General features: G+C 34.2%; 2 protein-coding genes across 2 annotated transcripts; both read left to right on the forward strand.

The window, feature by feature from the left end:
• The first annotated feature begins 98 nt into the window (after positions 1-98).
• On the forward strand, positions 99-828 carry LOC149425836 (cuticle protein-like). Its single transcript, XM_089643677.1, has 2 exons — positions 99-110; positions 322-828. The coding sequence occupies exons 1-2, from the start codon at positions 99-101 to the stop codon at positions 826-828; spliced, it is 519 nt and encodes a 172-aa protein (XP_089499803.1).
• Positions 829-6710: 5882 nt separating this feature from the next.
• LOC149425837 (uncharacterized) lies at positions 6711-13573 on the forward strand. The gene is made up of 3 exons (XM_089641924.1): positions 6711-6722; positions 6897-7388; positions 13169-13573. The coding sequence occupies exons 1-3, from the start codon at positions 6711-6713 to the stop codon at positions 13571-13573; spliced, it is 909 nt and encodes a 302-aa protein (XP_089498050.1).
• The last annotated feature ends 9462 nt before the right edge of the window (positions 13574-23035 follow it).

Consider the following 23035-nt stretch of genomic DNA (forward strand, 5'->3'; position numbering starts at 1 on the left):
AAACTGCTGAGGAGGGGAAATTCTGAACTATATAAGGGGAGTTTTGGGCCTCAATTAGGTACAGTTTATTTTCAACGACAGTCCAACACACATTCAAAATGGCATTCAAAGTACGTATATTTAGACATTAATTTATTAAATTTATCAATAAAATCTTTTTAATAAGAATACAAAACAATTTCAAAAGAAATCTAATCAAGCAAACATTATTAGTAACATCATATCACCTCTCTGGCACTGGTAATATTAGTTACCTTCTTTTTTCACACCATTATTGAAGATTCATTGTAGACAATATTTCTAATGTCATTAATTTTATAGGTACTCGCTTTCGCTTGTTTCGTTGCCGTGGCCAACGCTGGTCTCCTGGCTCCCGCCCAGGTCCACTACGCCGCCCCCCAGGTCCACTATGCCGCCCCCCAGGTCCACTACTCCGCTCCCCAGATCCAGAAGGTCCACTACGCCCAGGAGGAGCAGTACGCCCCCGCTGAATACAACTTCGAATATTCTGTCCATGATGAGCACACAGGAGATATCAAGAGCCAGAAGGAGTCCCGCCACGGAGACCAGGTGCAGGGATCCTACTCCCTGATTGAGGCTGACGGAAGCCGTCGTATTGTAGAGTACACCGCTGATGCTCACAGCGGATTTAACGCCGTCGTCCACAAGGAGCCCGGACAGCACCCCGTTGCCGTCAAGAAGATCATCGCCGCCCCCGTCTACGCTCATGCCGCCCCTGCTTACGCTCATGCCGCCCCCGCTTACAAGGCATACGCCGCCCCCGCCTACAAGGCATACGCCGCCCCCGCCCAATCCTACTACCATTAAGTCACAACTGCCATCCACTAGAATTTAGTACCTAATTGTTAATAAATTATTTATCAGCAAATGTTTTTTTTTAATTACTACACTTTAGTATGTTATACTTGCACATACCGCTTAAAATTATTTAAGCTAGCAGAAAGCACGTTTTACATATGTGTCTCTTTCATATTGTACACGCAAGAGCTTAAAAAAAGATGGCTTCGGTAAAACAGCAGGTTCCTATGAAATATCAATCTAGCAAAACACTGGTACCTAGCATCGTATTACCTACACCTTTCCTTTGATTTCCTTGATGAATCTTATTGTTGCCCACCTACCCAATTTTTACCTTTCCTATGCCGACTTAGTGTAACTTTAGGGCGGCTTGCACCAACTATCGCAAATTTTATTTAACTAAACGAATTTAAGACCCTAAATACATTTAACTTATGACCGCCATTAACGAGTCGATAAACAGCTACGATGTTTCATTTTACTTGAAGCGTCAAAGTATTTTGTGATTGTGTGTGGTTTAATAGTGTGTTCATTTATTTTATGAAGAAAAAGTTAAAGCAAATAGACATAATAATACAGAAAGAGCTTCTGTTGTTGGAATTAAAAATAAAACAATTATCCGAGTAATTTTGTTTTTTTTATTTCTTTTACATATTATATTGTTTTAAAGTATTGTAAGAATGCTGTAAGTATGATTAGAAGTTTATAAACTTGCAAAGTACTCCTCGATAAGGAGTGTTAGCTCCAAGTTACGACTACGAGCACCTCGCTGATGTATTTATTGGTGTTGAATTTTAACTGAGGTTCAATTTCTTGCACTAATAATGCTGTCGTTTCTTTACTGAGACGAAATCTTATTTGAAACATCTTGGCACTGAGTGTTTCAAATAATTTTGTTCTTGTGTTTACTTCTCTGACTATAAACTGTCTACTTATATATATATATAAGTATAATTTATTTATAATTTCCATAATTTTATAATTTGTATAATGTAATTTCTTCATCATCGTGAGAAAACAAATCCCAAATGTTCATTGTGAGTACAAATTAAAATGAGATAGATTTTAACCACAATCAGATATCGAAGGTATAAACTAAAAAAATTGACATTACTGCTTTATGAGTAGGGCTAAACACGTTTAACTCGGTTAAACAGACCCTTTTCGTTATTTAACTTTTATAGTTCTTTAAACGCATTTAACGAATTAAATTTTGTGGTGCAAGACGCCAAGTCGACTTAAATCAAATAATGTGTTTAAAATGATATTTAAACCAAATTTAACTTATGGTGCAAGCCGCCCTTAGTTCAGTCGAAAAAATCGTCCTGTCAACATCTAAGCTGTTTCTGATTACGCAGCACCCCTTTTTCGACCGTTTCGAAACTTGAAAAGCCATCGTGAGCTCGCGCATTTTGGTGATAATTAGTGTATTGTGTATGAACCAGCGCAAAGGAGAGAAAACGCGGAAGAATAGAAAAAAGGTATGTCGGCATATCCGAAGTTTCCATTCCTATTGAATTCCGCGGTGCGACGGTGCTGTTTCGTCCCCAACACAACAGTTTATAAAACAGTTAAATATGTGAGTTGTTTGTTTTTGAGGCACCGATGAACCGAAGAAGGCGGTTGCGTAGGTAATATAGGAAGGTACTATTTGTCGAACACAACTTCAATTCACAGTCAATAAGAAAGCGCATTATATGCTTACTGCATAACAACACTCACAGATTTCAGTATAACATCATTTTCAATGGTTCAATATAATAGCATTTTCAATCATTCAGTTTAATAGCATTTTTAATGATTCAATATGACAGCATTTTTAAAGATTCTGGATTGCTTCAAATCGCTAAACAAAATTTAAGTTTCCAAAAAGATTTTTTGAAGAAAAATTATTTACGTTCCAGAGAGAAAATTTAAAACTCTTGGATTTCTTTCAATGGTAAATTTTATTATTCCTACTCGTTCTTAATAAGCATAATTACAAGAAAATAACACTTCAATTCCTCTTAATTAATGAACACTTAGAAACAATTACGTGTTTAAGGTTTTTGGGGTTGGAGATGTTGCATTTTAAATATAATTTCTTAAAAAATAATATATTTACGCGTAATTCATGTTGGGAATTGATAGTAAAAGAACCATATAAAATTGTGACACAGAACGATAATGTAAGCGTATTATGTAGGTACTAGTTTAGCGGAATTCTACCTTATCTATAAATATATATATATATATATTTTTTTTTTTTTGGTACAATATTTTACATTTCATAGTACAATCCAGTAATTTTGACTTCACTGGGTGGCTTACCCGTGCTGAGGCCTCCATTTTATAATACAAAATATACATAATACATTTAAAGAAAATATATAGGTATATATAATGTGAATGAATAAAAAAAACATAAGATTAAGATAAATTTAAACTAAAAATATATATATTTAAAATTAATGTAAAATAAATTAAAATTAAAATAAAAATAAAATAAAGTTAAAATCGGTATATTTATATTATATATTGTGTGTTTGTGAGTGATGTGTGTTTTATATTGGTTTGGTGTGTTACGTGTAGGTTTTATTATTTTATGTTACGATATTTTGGTAATATTGTTTTTCATGTTCTTTAATCCTTTTTGTAATTTTGTGTCCGAACTTATTTTTGTTTTCCTTAATTTTATTTTCAAGTGTTAGAATGTTGAATCATTTTATAGCATGTTATTAATAGTGTCTTTGTCCAAAGTTTGTATTTAACGTCGGAGTTTTTATGTTTTCTTTATACGCTTGTCTAACTGGTCTGTTTTTTGGTTGTCCCGTGCTATTTAAACTGTATGTTGTGAATTTTGTTTTCGATATGTTTAGTGTAAGTATGTTTGAGTCTAGCCATGTTTTCACTTGCGAGATTCCTAAATTCGCTATGTTATATACATTATTCCAATCGTTAGATTTTAAGAGTAAAACTGACTATTTAACTAACTATTTCACCGTGTATTTTCATGCTGCGAAGTTCATTTATGTAAATAGTTAAAAGAACGGGCCCTAGAATGCTTCCTTGTGGAACTCCATATGTAATGGGCATTGGTTTACTAGTATGGTTGTTAATTATGACTTGTTGTGTTTGTTTGTTCAAAATCTTAAATCCCCGAAAGATCTTTACTGATTGCGTTGATGCTTTACTTTGATTTTGAAACAACATTGCATTGGAATTTGCGTCTTTTTACGAGTATATACCCATATTATATAGATGTCACCTGACACGGGTAAAAATAGATTTTTTTTAAAACATCGCCATCTTTTGGATGTAAAAGCAACACACGCTATTTTTTCTTAATCAGCACAGACAGAAAAAGCCACAGGAACGCGTGGCGGGGTACAGCTAGTCAAGTATAAAAAAACTATCCTAAAAATATTTTTTATATTTATGGTACTGCCAAAGTGATTAATAAGTCAGCTAAAATGAAGAAGGAAAACATCAAACCTAAGCATCTTTTTTGTATTTAATGCAAAATAGGTTCTTAGGTTAGATATTTCGTTGAATCAAAAGAAAAATATGCATTTTTTTTGTTTTTCAGAAAATGTTTTTTACAGAAAACCTAACTGCTACCGACTGTCCCAACTGGAGCCAGTGAGACTACGGCATCCCCAATTGTCGACCATTGTACAAATCTTACTGGAAAAGGTACGAAAACAATAGTATAACCTTTCATTTCAGCACTTGAAATTTGCGCGCCATTCCAACCCAACCCAACTGCGTGGTGCGGAGGCACGCGGCTGCCCGTCACAAGCGACTCCGTTCGTTCGAAGTCGGAAGAATTCGGGTGACTTCGACAACCGCTACACCCCCTTCCTTCTTCCCGCAGGGGAACAACATTTTACACTGATTTTGCAAGGAATGTAAACTCTATCAGCCCTACTAAAAAACGTGGTGAAAATTTTATAATATATTATAAACCACCATGTATGTGAAAACCGATATAAAATTGTTCATGGAAGGATTGTTAAAACATCCAAATAGGGTTCTTTATCTGTTATATAAACTTGAATTTAAAAGTTCTCATCGAATTTCGGAATATTTTCAAGGAATTTTAAATGTGCTTCTTTTGAAGGTGTAAAAAGAAATACCATTTTTAAAACCTATATAAAAATATTCTTTTTGATTTTTGTATTTGAAATATTATTTGACATTTAAAAATTAGAATATTTTAATTTTAAACGTGAAAAAAGTGGAAAAAAGACACCATAATTTTACTAGAATATCGGAAGATATCCAATCATTTTTTGCATAAGGCCGGGTTTTGGAATTTTTACTTATCACAATTGTGCTATTTTTATACAAGTCATCAAAATAATTTTGAAATTTTGAATAAAAAGTAGAACATTAATTTTCTTCTAGAAACATTTCCAATCATAATTTTGGATATTATTGTCGATATGTCTCTGCGAAAGAATCGTTATATTTTCGGTTTTGTTAAAGTTTACTTGTTCTATAGGATCTAACTGAAAGAGATAACTTATAATAAACTGTTATTTTAATTATATTAATAAAATTGAACGAAACATTTTTCGTATGTTTTGCTACGGTTACAGCCAGTGGCGTTTAGTAATCTAGGACAGAACTAGCGCCCCACCCTAGCTGAAAATTCTTGAAAATGTTCATGTAAACGATGGAATGAGTTTTTTAAGTTCAATTTGTGGATATCCATTTTATTTCACATTTAATAATTTGGTTGAAAAATTAAAACATTGTAATTTAAAGAGAACAAACCGATTACAACAAAGTAAATTCACGGTTTTCAATATAAGCACTCTAGCATATTTAAAAGTAACATGCCACCACTTGTCACAATTAATTCTGAACTAGTTTTGTAAAACCAAAATTTAACTCGTCAGGCCTCAGGCATATTCAGTCATAAGGTATTCCCGTTTTGAAATAAAATGCAAATAAATGGAATATTTCTCGACATCTGAAAACAAAAAACTTTTTTTGAAAGGTGATAAAATACGCTTTAAAACGTTGTTATTATAAAAAAAAATTATTTTTGAAATATTAATATTTTTAATGCAAACATAAAAAATACAAACTTTACGTTTTATGTTAAAAAAAAAATACTGATAACGAAAAAACATCCGAAAACGCACTTATTTCACTATACAAATGTACAACGTTATTGTCACTTTATTTTTTGTCGTTTCACAAATAATTAATAAAAAAACACGAAAAAAAGTTTTTTTCAAATTGTGGTCGGAACCTTTGGCTTCATAAAGGTGCACATTTTAATTCTACTGCGGTTAACTTCTTGAATAAGTAAAGAGGGGTGCTTTTTCTTTCCATCACCGTTTAGAACCTATTTCTCAACACACGATTAAGGGAGACAACGATTTCTGTGAGACCAAATGAGTTGTTTCCAAAAGTGAACAAATTTATGTTAAATGTTATTAATAATTATGAAAACCAGTATTTTTTTCAAAATTCTCATCATAACTTTTACATTTTTAAACATGTCGATAGAGGAATATTTATTTAAAATGTATTGCCTCGATGCAATAAAAGCAATTTTATTTATAGATTTATAAAAATTTTATTTTCCCCACAATTTCGAATTTATATACGTGGGTACCAACATGACCAGCAAGACATTACCAAGATCTGCAGTGTGCAAATATTTGTCAATGTAATTAGTCCTTGAGTTTAGTGACCTACTGAAACATAAATAAATACGTTGAAATTACGTGGGCTAACATTATTGGCTATCAGTTGTGTTCGATAAGTTAGATATCCGAATTGGGATCTTGTGGATACCTGAAAACTGACAATTGGCGGGGGTAAGAGAATTGGCGTATTTAAGGTGAGCTTTTTGACCAATATGGTACAGTTTGATTTAATCAGCAGACAAAATGGCATTCAAAGTATGTTTTGAATAGTAATGTTCGTTTGGCTATAAAAAATATTAACAACCTACTAATGCTCTACCAAATAATGTTTTAATTTATCTTTGTATGAATTTTTTTTTTAATAAAATTCAATGTCGTAATGTTATTTACAAATTGGTGAAAGTATATAATTTTATTTCTCGATTTCAGGTATTCGCTTTCGCCTGTTTCGTAGCCGTGGCCAACGCCGGTCTCCTGGCTCCCGTGGTCCAATATGCCGCCCCCCAGGTCCACTACTCCGCTCCCCAGGTTCACAAGGTCCACTACGCCCAGGAGGAGCAGTACGCTCCAGCTGCGTACAACTTCGAATACTCTGTCCATGATGAGCACACAGGAGACATTAAGAGCCAGCAGGAGACCCGCAACGGAGATGACGTCAAGGGATCCTACTCCCTGATCGAGGCTGACGGAAGCCGTCGTGTTGTAGAATACACCGCTGATGAGCACAATGGCTTCAACGCTATCGTCCGCAACGAGCCCGCCCAACACGCTCCCCTGAAGCAGATCGTCAAGGTCGCCGCCCCTGTATACGCTCAGGCTGCCCCCGCCTACCAAGCATACGCTGCCCCCGCTTACCAGGCATATGCCGCCCCCGCCTACAAGGCATACGCTGCTCCTGCCTATAAGGCATACGCCGCCCCCGCCCAGTCCTATTACCACTAAACCGAACTGAAAACTGTTAAATTATGATTTAGTAACTTATTAATAAATTATTTTGAACTCCACCTATTTTTTTTATGATTTTTTCCATGCAAGAATCTTAAAATTTTGAGAAATATTCTGAAATAAATTGAAATGATCATAGAACTAAACCACGTCTTAATTCGATTTCGTTTTTATGAATAAACATACTTGTAGGTTATCATGGGTCTAACAACAACTGTACAAAGCAAACCTGCACTATGATTTTGTGGAGTAGAAAGTAATTTTTTGGTTTTAGACGGGAGAAAATTTACTGATATAAAATATTGCTAATTTATTGAAAATCTGTTAAAAACGGGACTGTAAGTATTTGACACGTGTTGCGATATATTTTTAAAGAACTAATAAATTATTACGAAATGTCACCTTTTTAACAGGATTTTAATAAATCAGCAATTCTCATTTTTCTCCGTGTACATCATGCCATTAATTTAATTCGAAATTGTACGCAGCTGGAACGTACTGCTCCTCCTAGGCGTAGTGGACCTTGTGAATCTAGGGGGTGGAGTAGTGGACCTGAAGGGCTGCGTAGTGCACCTGTAGAGGACCTGGGCGAGGGCAGCATAGTGTGCTACAGGAGTCAGGAGACCTGCATTGCCACGGCCTCGAACAAGCGAAAGCGAATACCTGAAATGAATATAATATTTTTAAGCTTTATGACAGCAAATCGGAATCAAGTTCTTAAGGTAAAAGCTTTTACTGATTGTTTCATTTCACACAATTAATTATTAAATTGATTTGTAGAATATCATAATAAAACGTTGTGTGTCATCGGGTAATAGAAAAGAAAGATAAACACCGGAGATTTTTATATGATTTTGTAAAATCAGTAAAAAAACATACTCTGGATGCCATTTTGTCTGCTGGTTAAATCAAACTGTACGTAATCAGTCATAAAGCCCTTCTAAAAAAACCCAATAACCTCACCCCACCAGTCGGCACATTTCTAACTGTCATTAACGTGACACAACTTAAGCCAAATCAAGTACCAATACGCTTAGCCCACGCAGTTCTTAAATTTTTATATTATTATTTTTCTATCAGTAGGTCACACACATTCTACGTCAAAATTGTATAAGCTACCTAATAACTAAACGAATATTAAACACAAAAAAATATACTATAACAATAAATTTTATCACTGTTTCAAAGACATTAAAAAAACATTGAATGAAATTAATAAAATTTTAGGAAGGAAAGATAAATCCGGTTGTGATGAAGTCATATCAAAATATTTCTTAAAGTCTATATCGACAGATCTAGTGGCAAAAAAAATCAAAGACTTCTTTTATGGGGGAGTAAATAAGTTATTACTAATGTCCGAGCGTCTGAATACATGCAGGAATATTTACCTCATTCAATGTACCTACCAAGAGCAAAGGCAAAGCAAATTGAATAAATTATCGGAGGTATCAAAAATTCTAAGACACCAGGCGTGGATTTAATTCGTATGTATGATTTGAAAAAACATGTAAAATTACTTAGTCCTGTAATTACCCACTTAATTAACAGAATAATTGACACGTGCCACATTTCTGATGAATTCAAATTCAGCATTGTAAGGCCTATCTTTAAAAATGGAAATCACTCCTTAATAAATAATTACAGGCCGATTTCCATACTACCTGCATTTTAAAAAATTTAAGAAAAATATATATCTATAAATTTAGATAAAAATCTCATTATTATTGATGAATGCCAGTATGGTTTTCAAAAAAAAAGTTAGAGATAAGTTAAATTGCTCGAAAAATTTTCTAATTAAATAAATTCACAACTTAACTCTAAACAACATGTACTGATTCTATGTATTTATTTATTTCTCAAAAGCTTTTGATTCACTCAGCAATATATAAATAATTAAGGTACTTGAAATTATGGGAATCCGGGATAAACTCCTCTTTTTCTTCAAGAACTATTTTTCAAATAGAAAAATGAGTGTGAAGATTTTAAATATAATTCGTAAATCAAGATATATCAAAGCAAACGCAAGGGTCAATTCTAGGTCCAAAATTATATACTAAATATGTTATTGCTTTGTGAAAATTTTTCAAAAAATCTCTTTTTTAAAAATTCATTTTTGCTGATGATACTGCTCTTGTAGTATCCAATGCAAATCCCTTAATAGATATACAAGAATTACAATAAGACTTTAACGAGCTTCTTAAATGGACCCATGATGTAGGACTAATTATTAATGTTAAAAAAATAAATGCATTTATATAAGAACACCGAGTTTTAAAATGTTGAATATACCTGAAATAACCGCTCATAGTTTTGACTGTATACATAAAGAAATTGTTAATGTTTGCGACTGTGAAAAAAATGATTTCACAAATGAATATACTTAAGTAATTTTAAGTGGGATAAACAAGTGGCAAAAATTTGTAACCAGCTCCGATCCTTTGCTAGTAACTTTTATAAATTAAAATTTATTTTTCCTCATTGCACTTTTAAACTCATATATTTTTCTATGGTGGAATCCATCCTTAGATATGGAATTCAAACTTGGGGACACGCAAGCACTATTTACATTATATATATTCAAAATTTACAAACTGTCATAATAAAAAAATGTCACATCAAATATTTACAAACAGAGACATAACTTAAAAGTACTATATGGATCAGAGAGCCTACTTACAATAAAAGATCTCCTATGGTTCACTACATTATGGATAACATGGGGGAAAGTTCAAACAAACACTTACTGGTACACAAACATACCACAAGATTTAATGAGGGAAAGGGCCTAAAAACTACTCGAATATTAAATAAATATGGAAGCCGAACTCTTGAATACTTAATGTCAGTGATTTTCAATAAATCAATAAAAATTAGAAAAAAATGAGAGACTATGCCCTTAAATGATAAAGCTTTGGTTAATGAACGAAAATTTCATGTATTTTTGAATTTCTTAATGTATCTGCCTACATATCTTGTTATTAGGCAGGTATATTGAGATATTTTATAAATTTAATAGATGTAATTTAAATTACCTAATGTTACTATGTGATCTATTCTAATATTTCCTTAAAACTATGAAAGTATTTATCTACAAATATTTTCTTATACATCATATTAAGAATGTTTAATTGGTAGAACCTACAGATAAGCTGCCATATGACAAATTTGTGGGACAACCCTAAATTTATACAAATGTTTTATTTACTAAATAAATTTAAAAAATCTGTATGAAAGAAATTTGGATTCGCACATCATAAATTAATAATATTATATTGTTTTGTATGAAAAAATGTTACATTAAAATATAATGTTTATAATGTAAGCAAATTGATATAAAATTATGTTTGTACGAGTATATTATTAACTGGAAATGAGTGTATTTTTTCTTTGCTACGGTTTATATAGTTTTTTTTTTAAATGTATGTTTTATAATCTTAATTTCACAGTAGACTATTTATTTGAAATATTTTTTTATAACTTTTTAAATTTCGCATTCTATAAATTATTCACATTTTCTTAAATACTAGCAAAATCACTTAGTGGAGTCATTTAAATTAAACCAAATAACACAAAAAAAGTATCAACAGGTTTCATAAATAAGCATTGTATCGTTAAATTCATAAAATATAATTTTCAGTTCAATAGTTAATTTTTAATAATTTTATACCTTTATGATAACGAATTAATCACGGCTTAATGTTTATTTATTTATTTTATTTAGTACAGGTTATAATATAGATTTTAATTTTTTCGTGTTTCCAAATTGGAATAATTCTGTTATGGTTTTTGTCTAGATATTAGTAATTATTTTTCTCTTCTTAGGTGTATATATTTTAAGTATACCTTGTGCCCTGATGAAGAAACAGCAAGTGGTGTCAACAAAGTTTGTTATTTTATTTAAATGATTTACATTGAATTGAAACGTTGCTTGAAATGAATGGGCCATGATGGGGCCCAGTTCTGAATAGTCAGGTACTTTGGCAACCTTCCTCATCCCCATTTTATTTCCCTCCCCACTACATTCAGCTTCGCAAAGTACCCTAATTGAAGATGCCAAATTCTAGCTGACTCCAGATGGTTGGGAGCTGTTGGAATTCTTATGCGTTATTCACTTAATTTTTATTTGAAGACGCTTGGTTTCGATCCCGTGACCCAGGGATCTGGGGCCAATGAGCATAGCTAGAAATACATTTCTAAATCCTCGACCAGACTAAAGCGTGTATTTAGCAATAAAACTAACTCTGTCGGTAGGTACATTAAAGAGAGTTTTTTTTTTTTACATTAATACCAAACAGGAGGACAGAAGAAAAAATTCCTTCAGGGCCTGTGTCATCTTGGGGATGTGTGGAGGGTGTTTTTAGGGAAAGGAATGGAATGAAGTTCTGGGAAAGAAAAAAGGTGTGAGTGTTGGGTAGGAATCCGGGGGTCAATGCGTCCAGGAGTGATGGACGTATGAATACATCCCCCCCACTGCGGTGCAAGGCGATGGGTCGAGAGAGAGCCCGGCTGGAGAGGGTAAAAGGTCTCCACCAACCAATCTCTCACGATCCGACCCGCCACACATCGGGTGGGCAAATGGCACTCCGTGACCCCGAGCACAGCTGCTAAGTCACCGAACGTAGTGAGCCACGTGGGGTAACCTATGGCATGTGTGTTGGTTATCTAAGTATAGGTACGGGCGGTGGTACCAATACTTAGATATGATTATGACATATCGATATGATTAGAATTACATTCATTTTATCACATAAAGCTATTTCAGTAAATTCTCATATCAAAGATTGGCTATCGTCAGGTCGTCGTACCAGCCTTGTAGCTTTCAAAGAGGTGCATATATAACTTGTAGATGTATATACATTTTTGAAACCAAAGTATTGTTACAAATTCAAAATCCATCAAAAAAGACAGGATAAAAACTGTTATTAGGTACCAACCATTATTATTTATAGTCCAAGGACGGGTTTTTTTAGAGAATTTGAACAATTTGTGAAATTTCAAATTAAATTTTCTAATTCTGTGAAAGTTCTATTCAAGTTCTCTTATTATTTCAGTTCTTTGAAACAACTGATCCACAGTGAAATAATAACAGAAATTAATTAGGACTTTCACAGAACCTGAAAATTAACGTTCAATTGTCCAAATTCTGTGAAACAACCCGTCCTAAATGTAGTGAGAATAAAATCTCTGCGGACAAAGTATAATATTCGCTGAGTAATAACGTCATGTAATATACTGTCGTTTTCGTCACATATGAATACTGTTGTTACTACGCGGTGAAGAAAAGCTTGGATAGTTGGGAGATGTAGAAGGGGTTGTGAGTTGAGGTCACGACCGTGTTATTTATACCGAGTTTTCAGACCAATACGGTACAGTTTGAATTCAACAGCAGACAAGATGGCATTCAAAGTACGTTCTTACTAAATTTAACTTTAATAAAAGCATAACATAATATCAAATAGATATAAGTTTGTAAATACATTTTATTTCACTAAGTGTTTCAGGAAAGCTTATGTTTTTTAATGTGTTAAAGTTTGTAAAAATTCGAAAGGCCAAATCCAAATACAATTTGAGTTTATTAGGATAGATGTAATCCTGCGGACACGAGAATTCCTTGATTTTTATTAATTATTTATGTGCCTCCTTTTCAGATCCTTGCTTTCGCTTGCTTCGTAGCCGTGGCCAACGCTGGCCTCCTGGCCCCCGTGGTACAGTATGCCGCCCCCCAGGTCCACTACTCCGCCCCCCAGGTTCACAAGGTCCACTACGCCCAGGAGGAGCAGTACGCTCCAGCTGCGTACAACTTCGAATACTCTGTCCATGATGAGCACACAGGCGACATCAAGAGCCAGCAGGAGACCCGCAACGGAGATGACGTTAAGGGATCCTACTCCCTGATCGAGGCTGACGGAAGCCGTCGTGTTGTAGAATACACCGCTGATGAGCACAATGGCTTCAACGCTATCGTCCGCAACGAGCCCGCCCAACACGCTCCTCTGAAGCAGATCGTCAAGGTCGCCGCCCCCGTGTACGCTCAGGCTGCCCCCGCCTACCAAGCATACGCTGCCCCCGCTTACCAGGCATACGCCGCCCCCGCCTACAAGGCATACGCTGCTCCTGCCTATAAGGCATACGCCGCCCCCGCCCAGTCCTATTACCACTAAACCGAACTGAAAACTGTTAAATTATGATTTAGTAACTTATTAATAAATTATTTTGAACTCCACCTATTTTTTTCTTATAAATTTTTTCCATCCAAGATTCTTAAAATTTTCAGATATATCCTGAAATAAATTAAAATGATGGTATCATAGAAAGTAATAAGGTCTTAATTTGATTACGTTTTTATGAATAAACATACTTGTAGGTTATCATGGATCTAACAACAACTGTACAAAGCAAACTTGCACTATGATTTTGTGGAGTAGTAGAGTAACTTTTTGATTTTAGACGGAGAAAACTTACTGGTTTAACTATTGCTAATTTATTAAAAGCGTTTCCTTGCACGTGGAGCGCTTTGAGTGGGTGGAGCTAGAGACCGAACAATTTCGTATTCAGTTCAATTTTATATCATTTTCAGTTTCATTTGCCTGCTGCTTTGGCCAAAACATTACACAGTGTGACATTGTTTGATTTCACACGGACAAGTTTATATTTCACACGGACAAGTTTTATAAATCTAAGTGTCGGTAGGATAATAATAATAATTATTATTGTAAGCATTAGTTAAAGAATTACATAATTTGCATGGTGTTTGGAAATTTATGGTATCTACGTACAGTGAAAAAATTTGTAAGGGATCCCTGATAATCATCAAATCACAAATCCTTATTTGGTTAGTAAATTTATATTTATTTGGTAGACAATTTTGATAGGGGCCATTGAAAGTTTTTCGCATGTTTTTAATTATTAATGATTTTTTTTTTGCCAATGCAATCCCGATGATTTAAACAGTAGGATGAGAAGAACTTACAATACATAGGTGGGAGTTAATAGAGACAATTTTACATTGGTATTTTGATATCAAAATTATAAGTTCCAGATTCGAAACAAATATCGAATATATAATATTTCTTCAAATGCAACTTTTACTGTAAATATCCTATAAAATTATTATTATTTACTTATTTATATTTACAGAACTTGTGAAAAAATTACCATGTTAAGTGCCGGTATAGCGTTTAATACAATGCTCGTATTTTCTTTACTACATGCAATATTATCTGGATATTTTGCGGAATTTTTCCTGAAATGATAAATACTCGTTAATTATTTAGACTGTCTCTATTCCCTATGTGCTTAGAAATGTTTTGACGTGCCCGACAATTCCACCAGCATCTTTCAACAGCTTTCACCAGCAATTCCAGATTTTATTTGGTGTAAAAAATGCATTTCGGTAAAAATAAAAACATGTCACCGGAAACCAAAATTAATCTACTTCTTATACTCCGAATTCTCCCGATGTAAGAGCTTGAGGAACACATTTTTTTAATCAATTGGCCTTGAACTTTTTTCGTTAATTTTATTAAAGTGGCACGCTGGATATTATCTATACAAGCATGACTCAGGAAGTCCTCCATTTCCAGGATTCCACTCGAGTACGAATCTAGTAGAACGCATTTTTTTACAAATCTTATTTTGGTGTTAATGCCCAGCCATCATTTGGTTGAAGTGGGCAGTTTTTACAGTCATCGCTTGAACTATTGTGGATGATAGACGCACGAGCAAATACGCGTGCGTATGGCTCGACAACCTTTTTCGTCCATGTGTCACCCTAAGTACGCGAACTTTAAAACTGCTGAGCCAGTTCGTCTGCGCTCAAACCGGTTTGAAATTTTGCTGATAGCCAGTCACCACCAGTGGTGGCTTGCTAATATGTGCTCCCGAGCGCCAAACAACCAACAAGATTTCCAAAATGGCTAATCACAATACGAAACTCGGTTCGGTTATTATATCTCCTAGAAAAGGTACCTACTTATTAAGCGCGCTTAACTTGCAGACCGACTGTGACATCTGCCTATGTTCGTAGCAGTTCGTTTTCGATTTCTATCCAAAATTTGACTGCTTCGTTCGCATATTCTGTGGAACAGTCGAAAGCGTGGGTACATACTATTCTTTGCAAATAATTCAATATCAAGGACGGAGTCCGGAACTTTACCACCACATCAGAAGGAACGGTTTGTTCAGTGGAAAGTTAAACTAAAACGCGTATGTGTGATATTATTGTCGATATCGTGTCTTCGACCATCGATAGACCAACATCAATAGACCATCTGCTCTTTTTCCCGCTTACAGCTTCCTTCGATACGAGCAAACAAGATAAAACTTGTCATTAAGAGATGAGTGATGGTCATATTAGTTACTACCAGTTCAGTCAGTTGTCGCCGTTGCCAGTGTTGCCAACGAAGGCGATTTATCGCCATTTAGGCTACTCAGAACGAGAATCGGCGACGAAAAAATCTAAAAGGCAACTGGTCGCCGATTAGGCTACCTCAGAGACAAGTTATTTAAATCAGCCAAATTACAAATAATAAATAATTGAAAAATTGAAATGAAAATTTTCAATTTTAATGGAAAAATGTGAGGAATTTTTCGAAATGGAATTCCGTAGCCACCCCCCCCCCCCATATGATGTTGTGGGGAATCACATATGATTTTTTTGGCTGTGCGGAATTTTTATTCAGCGAAGTTCTGTAACAACCCCCCCTCCCATGGATTTCAAATATTTTGTGGGGAGTACTCATATTGAATTATTTTTGTGGGGAATTATGTTTTACAGAAATTCTCTAACCACCTCCTCCCCCCATGTATTGTGAATAATAAAAGAGGGAATCGAGCTCACGTAGAATATTTGTGTGGAATATGTGGGCAGAATTTATGCGAGTTCATTAGAATTACTGCAACTGAAATTCGGCTACATTAGGCTACTTTTGAATGTTTTTACTGTTAAATTAAATTTAATTTTTACTGTTTGAAAAACGGCGACAATTAGGCCAAGATCCGTTGGCAACACTGGCCGTTGCCGGTCATTGTCTGTTGAATTTAAAACTTTTCTTGCTCTGCGAAAGTTTTGAAGTTTGATTGCAGGTTTTATCGATCTTATATATCAATTATTAATTAGGTATATCAATTGGAGGTTATACCAACTTATGATTACTTTTGTGTTTGTTCATCGTATAAATTTAGAATGAGTTTGTATGTGAAATATAATAAGAACAATAGGTCGAGCTTTGAAAACGAATTGATAATAAAAAATACCGGTCCAACTGAACCTGAACTGATAATAAAATAAGAATGCAAATCTGGATCGAAGAAGTTTACTCGATCATTTAACAAAACAGTGTAAAACAAAGCTTCTTGGCTCTGTGGATGTGATCAATTGAATAGTTTATTTTGTTTTCCGTGATTAATTTACGATGTTGATTCAGTTTGGACAATCAGCGGTGTTATTGATTTAACTCACCGTTCTGAAAAAATAAAAAAAACATTTACATGTTTTTGTCATGTACATTTATGAAAAGTTTTGAGCTGAAATGTTTTGTGAATAGTTGATATCAGAATGCAATTGGATTCAGGCTACCGTGCCTAAGTTAAACACCATAATGAGCTAGTTAATAAAAATCGATACATCCTGTCCAAACTTATTGATTGCTTAAAATTTTCGAGATTGTGAAATTACTAAAACTTGTGTGCACCATTCCAATGACCACAGTTGAAAACGAAAGATGTTTCTCAACGTTAAAAATATCCTTTTTAAGAAAGACGGTGAGCCAGGACAGACTGAATAACTCTACGTTATGGTCTCCATTTTTCAATATTCATTCAGATAACATTGAAAAGATTCAACGAAAGTTTCTACGGTATATAAATTATAAATTGCATATTCCTATACAAAACATAAATCACAATTACCTCTTGGATAAAATGTCTCTAGTGAAACTTTCAGAAAGAAGAATAAGCACGGATTTAATACTGTTACAAAGAATACTACATTTTAAAATTGACTGTCCCGAATTACTTCAATGTATCAATATCCATGTCGAAAAAATCATGCCGACATTTCTTACCTTTTTACTTCAATAATACCAGGACACTAGCTTACCAAAATTCTCCGATTCCGAGACTTCACAATCTCGGAAACAAATATTCTGATCTGGGTGATATATTTCATTTCAAAACTAATCAGTATAAATGTTGTATATTCTATCACTTTTATTCTTCTAGACACAAATAGACCTATGTACCCATATAACTTCTCCGCTTCTACTATTTTGTTTTGTGGAATGTTTTAAATTAAATTATATGCGTGAGGATTCATTTTTGCCATTATGTTTACATTCTTCTTTATGGTATTAATTTTTAAGTGTTTACTCTGATACAAAATGCTTGTATTTTTTTTAAAGAAAAGCCCACTAGTGCGTGTAATAAATAAAGAAATAAATATCCACATAAATAAATTCATAATTTGCATTAGCCGTTGTCATTAAAACAATACTATAAAACACTTAATAATTAAAGATATTTGAGTCACAAACGGGAGGCACAATAGTAACAAATGGCTCCTGAGCAATTTGAAAATTGCCAACGTAGCAATTGCTACGCTCTTATTTTGTGTGCACATTAGTATCCTGTTCAGCAATAATAAGTGCAAGAGTTCTTCATACAACGGCTCAGGAATTCTCAAACAATTACGAACATCTTCCTTCTCTTCCCGTAATTTTGTTAATAAATTCACATATGATAAACGCTCTCTTTTCGTAAGCCAGTGCTTCACCAACACTCACCGATTTCGAATTCTTTTGTTGGTTTTTAAAATGAAATATGAAATAATGCCCAAAAAACACAATGTTGAGCTGTCGTGTGTCACCGACATCTAGCCGATAAAGTTCGCGAACCTTAAAACCGCGATTTTATTGCTCCTGCGTGTATCATCCCATTTAGTGTAACAGGTATATTTGCTACTCTTATGGTGCGTATACATTTGCGAACCGAAATGATGGGAATAGAACGAAGCAATTACAAGCGGCGTCTTCCTGACTTTTGTTGTAATCAAAATAAACATGTGGGCAACCTCAGAGAGAGACATGTATATGTATTGCTATATCAATACAACAACCTCTACCACACGATGCACGATTTGGCATCTCTAGAGTTTTTCTCATTATATAATACATATATGAATACAATTAAATCTTTAATATTGATCATAATTGTTGAGTTGGTCATATAGTCAGGAACAGGTAAAATTTTCCCTCAAGATTTTTCTCCAAATAAATACATTCATTGTTTATTCATTGAGTAATAATTTATTGCTACTTAAAATTAAAGCGTTTTCTAACCAATATAATAAATAATATAATTGTTTAATGGTAGTAGGATTGTCCCTGGGCGGAAGGGGCAGCGTGGGAGTAAGAGGGAGAAGAGTATCCCAGGGAAGATTCCTGAGAACCCTGAGAGTAGCTCTTATAGGCGGGGGCGGCAAGGGAGTAAGATCCCTGAGATGATCCTTGGGAGTAAGAAGGAGCAGAATGAGGGTATTGAGGTGAAGCCTGAGCAGTCTTAGTACCCTCATGACGAACAACCGCGTTGAATCCGCTGTGCTCATCAGCGGTGTATTCTACAATACGACGGGTTCCATCAGCTTCAATCATGGTGTAGTATCCCTCGACCTTGTCTCCATTGCGGGTCTCCTTCTGGCTCTTGATGTCTCCTGTCTTCTCATCATGGACAGAATACTCGAAGCTGTACTGGGCTGGGGCGTACTGTTCCTCGTGTTTCTCGTAGGAGTACTGCTGCTGTTGGGGGGCGGAGTGCGAGTACTGTTGCTGCTGGGGAGCGGAGTGAGAGTATTGCTGTTGCTGGGGAGCGGAGTAGGAATATTGCTGTTGTTGAGGAACGGAGTAAGCAACCTTAGCTGGGGTAGCAGATTCATGGATCGGGGTGGCTATTTTAACGGGGGCGGTATATTGGACAACCTGGGGGGCGTAGTGAACTGGTTGAATGACTCCAGCACTGGCACAGCCACGAAGCAAGCGAAAGCGTAAACCTGAAATAGAAGTAATTCTCACTGTTAATACTTGTACTTGATATTTGCGGTGATTTGTAAAAGTGCGTTGGTGTTTTCGAAGTTTAATCGGCACTTCGTGCTCTCTGTAGTTTTTACAAGTTAAATATTTCTTAAAAATTATTTCTTCTTTCTTTGAACACTTATTTTTATAGATATTTAAAAAAGATATCTTATTAAAGTCATAAAATGTAGATATAACTCATTGCACATACGTTGAAAGCCATTTTGTGTTGAATGGATTGAAGTATGAAATGAACTGTACCTCTAACAGAAATCATCGAACAATTTATACTCCGTCTCAACTAACTCCCCGCCAAACCCATTTCTCCGAAATGATTTTTGCCCAGATGCAAACTAGCAATTATTATTATCACATATTATTTTTTGTTGGAGATTTTTTTCATAATGTTCTTACCTCCTATGGTGTAGGTAGATACCTTTTTTACGGTGACCGGATAAATCATCACAATGATAATTCATCACATATTTAAAAAGTTATATAAAGTCATGGAACGTGATGAAACAAAAACTTTATTAACTGGGTTAAGTAGGTTTGATAAGGTTAGGTTAAAAAAAATTTTTTTCATCGTTTCTAATTTTTTTATATTACTTTTTAAAAGTGTGTTGAATTGTTACTGTGTTGAGTTATCATGGAACCCTTTTTTACGTATGAAGTCATTGAAAATGTCTGTAAAGCAATCATTGAAATATAGAGCTTTTTTTATTTTTATTTAAAGAAAGCAAGACAAAAATATATATAACAGTAAATAATAAAATAAAATACAGAAAAAACAGAAAAGTTCCAATAAACTACTTTTCAGTAGTTTGTCGATGGCAACTTTTCACATTTAAAAATATTAAAAATAGATAAAAACTTATTTTACTTAATGACAATAAAAAATAACAATTTGTTTTAAAAATATAAAAACATATACACAACAGTGATAGTATCACCTATAGTTTGTATTAGACTCTAATACAAACTATTTCTTTCAGCGAGCCAATTTTTCAACATAATATTTGTTTTTACATTTGTACATTTTTTTTTATTTCAGCAGGTAACATATTTAAGCAACTAGGTATCATGTAGTCCAGTGTTCTTTGTCCATATTTGTTTAAATGCTTAGGTACAATTGGTCCTTCATTTAACGTAAAACGAGTATTGTAAGTGTGGTCCAGTCTCTTTATGTATATAGGGCTATTCATATGCTGAAATATAATTTTATACCACAGAATTGATCTTACTGAGAAAATTTTAAGATTCTGATAAAGGTATGGAACATTATGCCTTTGTTCGTATAAACTTTTATGAGCTAATAATTTAACTAGTGAATTTTGAACTGATTGAACATGGTTTATATTTGTTTTACATGAAAGTCCCCAAGCTGTGATTCCATACCTTATAATAGATTCAGCTAGTGATAAATAAATTATTCTAAGTGTACGTATTGGAACATAGAATTTTAATTGATATAATCTATTAACAATAGATCTCAGACGTTCACAGACTTTATTTATTTGTAAGTCCCATTTGAAAAAACAATCAATAATAATACCTAAATATGCATACTCTGTGACCAGTTTATACGTATTGATAAATAAGTGACAATAACAAGATGCAAATCTGTTTCATATTAATTTGTGGGTAAAGGTTGATAATGCCATCATCGGACAAAATGGAGTCCTCAACCTAAAAACAAGTATGATTTCAGTTTTAGAGTGCAGATGAAATAAAATGATGCCATTTCTTGTTATATACCGTTTGAATGGTCATCTAATTACATATTAGTAGGGTTCATGAAACATTGTTTTTTTTTTAATTAAATCCACACGGGAAAAATCTCTCCAGGCTCATGTCGTATTTGGGAATGCCATTTGGAGGATATTTCTAATGAAAAGTAGGAGATGAAGTTCTGGAAAAGAAAAGGCATGAGAGGAGGGTAAGGATCGGAGGGTCAGTGTGCCCAGGAGTGACGAATTGTTGAATCCATCCATCCCACTGCGATGCTTGGCGATGGGTTAGAGACATTCCGGCTGGAGAGGTCAAATGGTTACAATAAATGAGAAATTCGGTTAAAAATTCAGAGGAATGGTTCCCGGAGCAGCGCAGTAGGGGGAAGTCCCGCAGTGCCGAACACCTAAGCTTGGGAGCTATTAAAAAAAAAACGAACGGATTTGTATTTATTTATTACATATTATTGGATACACAACAATCAAAGATATTTAAATAAATCAACAAACGATCAACATAATATAAACCAAAAGTGAAAACAAAAGATAATCAATGGCATCAATTTTTGGTTTATCATTCTGTGGCACCTAGTACCGAACATACTTATAAAATAGCACTTATGGCCGAACACTCCTAATAAAGGTAACATCTATCACAAATATACTTGTCAGAGCACTCTGGAATATCAGCGCATGCCTCGTGAGCCCTTTCCTTACACGCGTTGCACTGAATCCAGTCCTCATCATGACTTTCTAAACAAACAACATAATATATTTCTTGGGTTGCATGCGCAGATTGTTTACGCTTTTGACGGTTTTCTTGTAATGGCAAAGTTGTAGTATTTTTATCTTCTTTTTTATGTCTTCTTGTACATTTTTAAAAGTACATTTAAAAAACCTTTTAAAAGAACTCTTAAAAAACTTTTTAAGTTATCGAAAAACACATCTACCTGTGCTTTATTGAATCCAACTGCACGCATCAAACTGGTAGACTCTGCTGTTCTTAGTGACAAGTGTAGATGACGTTTCATATATTCTTAATAAAAATACTTACCAGCTGTATTTTTTGCACATTAAAACGAAGAGGTATTTTGAGGTATACAGCTAGATAAAATGCTACTTTTAAAAATTCCTTTCTTGTCAATGTCATGCGTCTATCAGCTAAGTCTTTGATGTGTGTTTCTAAGACATTCTCATATTCCAACGAAAAGATTTTCGTGAACCTCTCTAAGACTTTATCATATAAAATGGGAATACCGTATCTTGAAGCAGCTTCTCTTGAGGACATCTTTTTCATGGTTACTTTTTAAATTGCACCTTTTAAATTTTCGGGTCACCAGCGACCTTTTTTCGCCCTCTCCATTATTTAAAATATAAGATTATCTGAAATAATAAAATGGAACCATTTTAAAATAATTGTTTGGTCATAGGGGAAAAAACACTGTTCGGTTGTAGGGACTCAAAGAACAAAATTAACATAAGAATAAACATAAACATACTCGTTTAATACAAGTTTTGAGCACTAAAATTGTAAAAATACTTACCAAAGACAAATTAAACTCTAGGAGGAATTTCAAAACACGAAAATCTCACGAAAGCTACGATCAAAACTAACTGCTGCCTCTCCTCTCGCGACCCAACTAGCTCTGTCTCTTTTTTTATCACGATTAACGGCCATTTTCGTTCGCTTATTTGTTATAGTTTTCGTATTCGTTCGGTACTACCTGCCGTTTGGCGTTAGGGGACTTCCCTCTACCTATACCCGCGTTCCATTATAGAATATTTAATCAGGATTGCAATATCCGCGTTCCATTAAATTAATCCTTTT

This window comes from Hesperophylax consimilis, chromosome 2, assembly GCF_061612785.1.
Source record: "Hesperophylax consimilis isolate HC1 chromosome 2, BYU_Hcon_1.0, whole genome shotgun sequence".
Lineage (NCBI taxonomy): Eukaryota > Metazoa > Arthropoda > Insecta > Trichoptera > Limnephilidae > Hesperophylax > Hesperophylax consimilis.

Coding starts and splice junctions, on each gene's coding strand:
- LOC149425837 (XM_089641924.1), top strand. Junction 7,389..13,168: donor ATAAGGCATACGCCGCCCCC/GCCCAGTCCTAT, acceptor CAGGTTCACAAG/GTCCACTACGCCCAGGAGGA.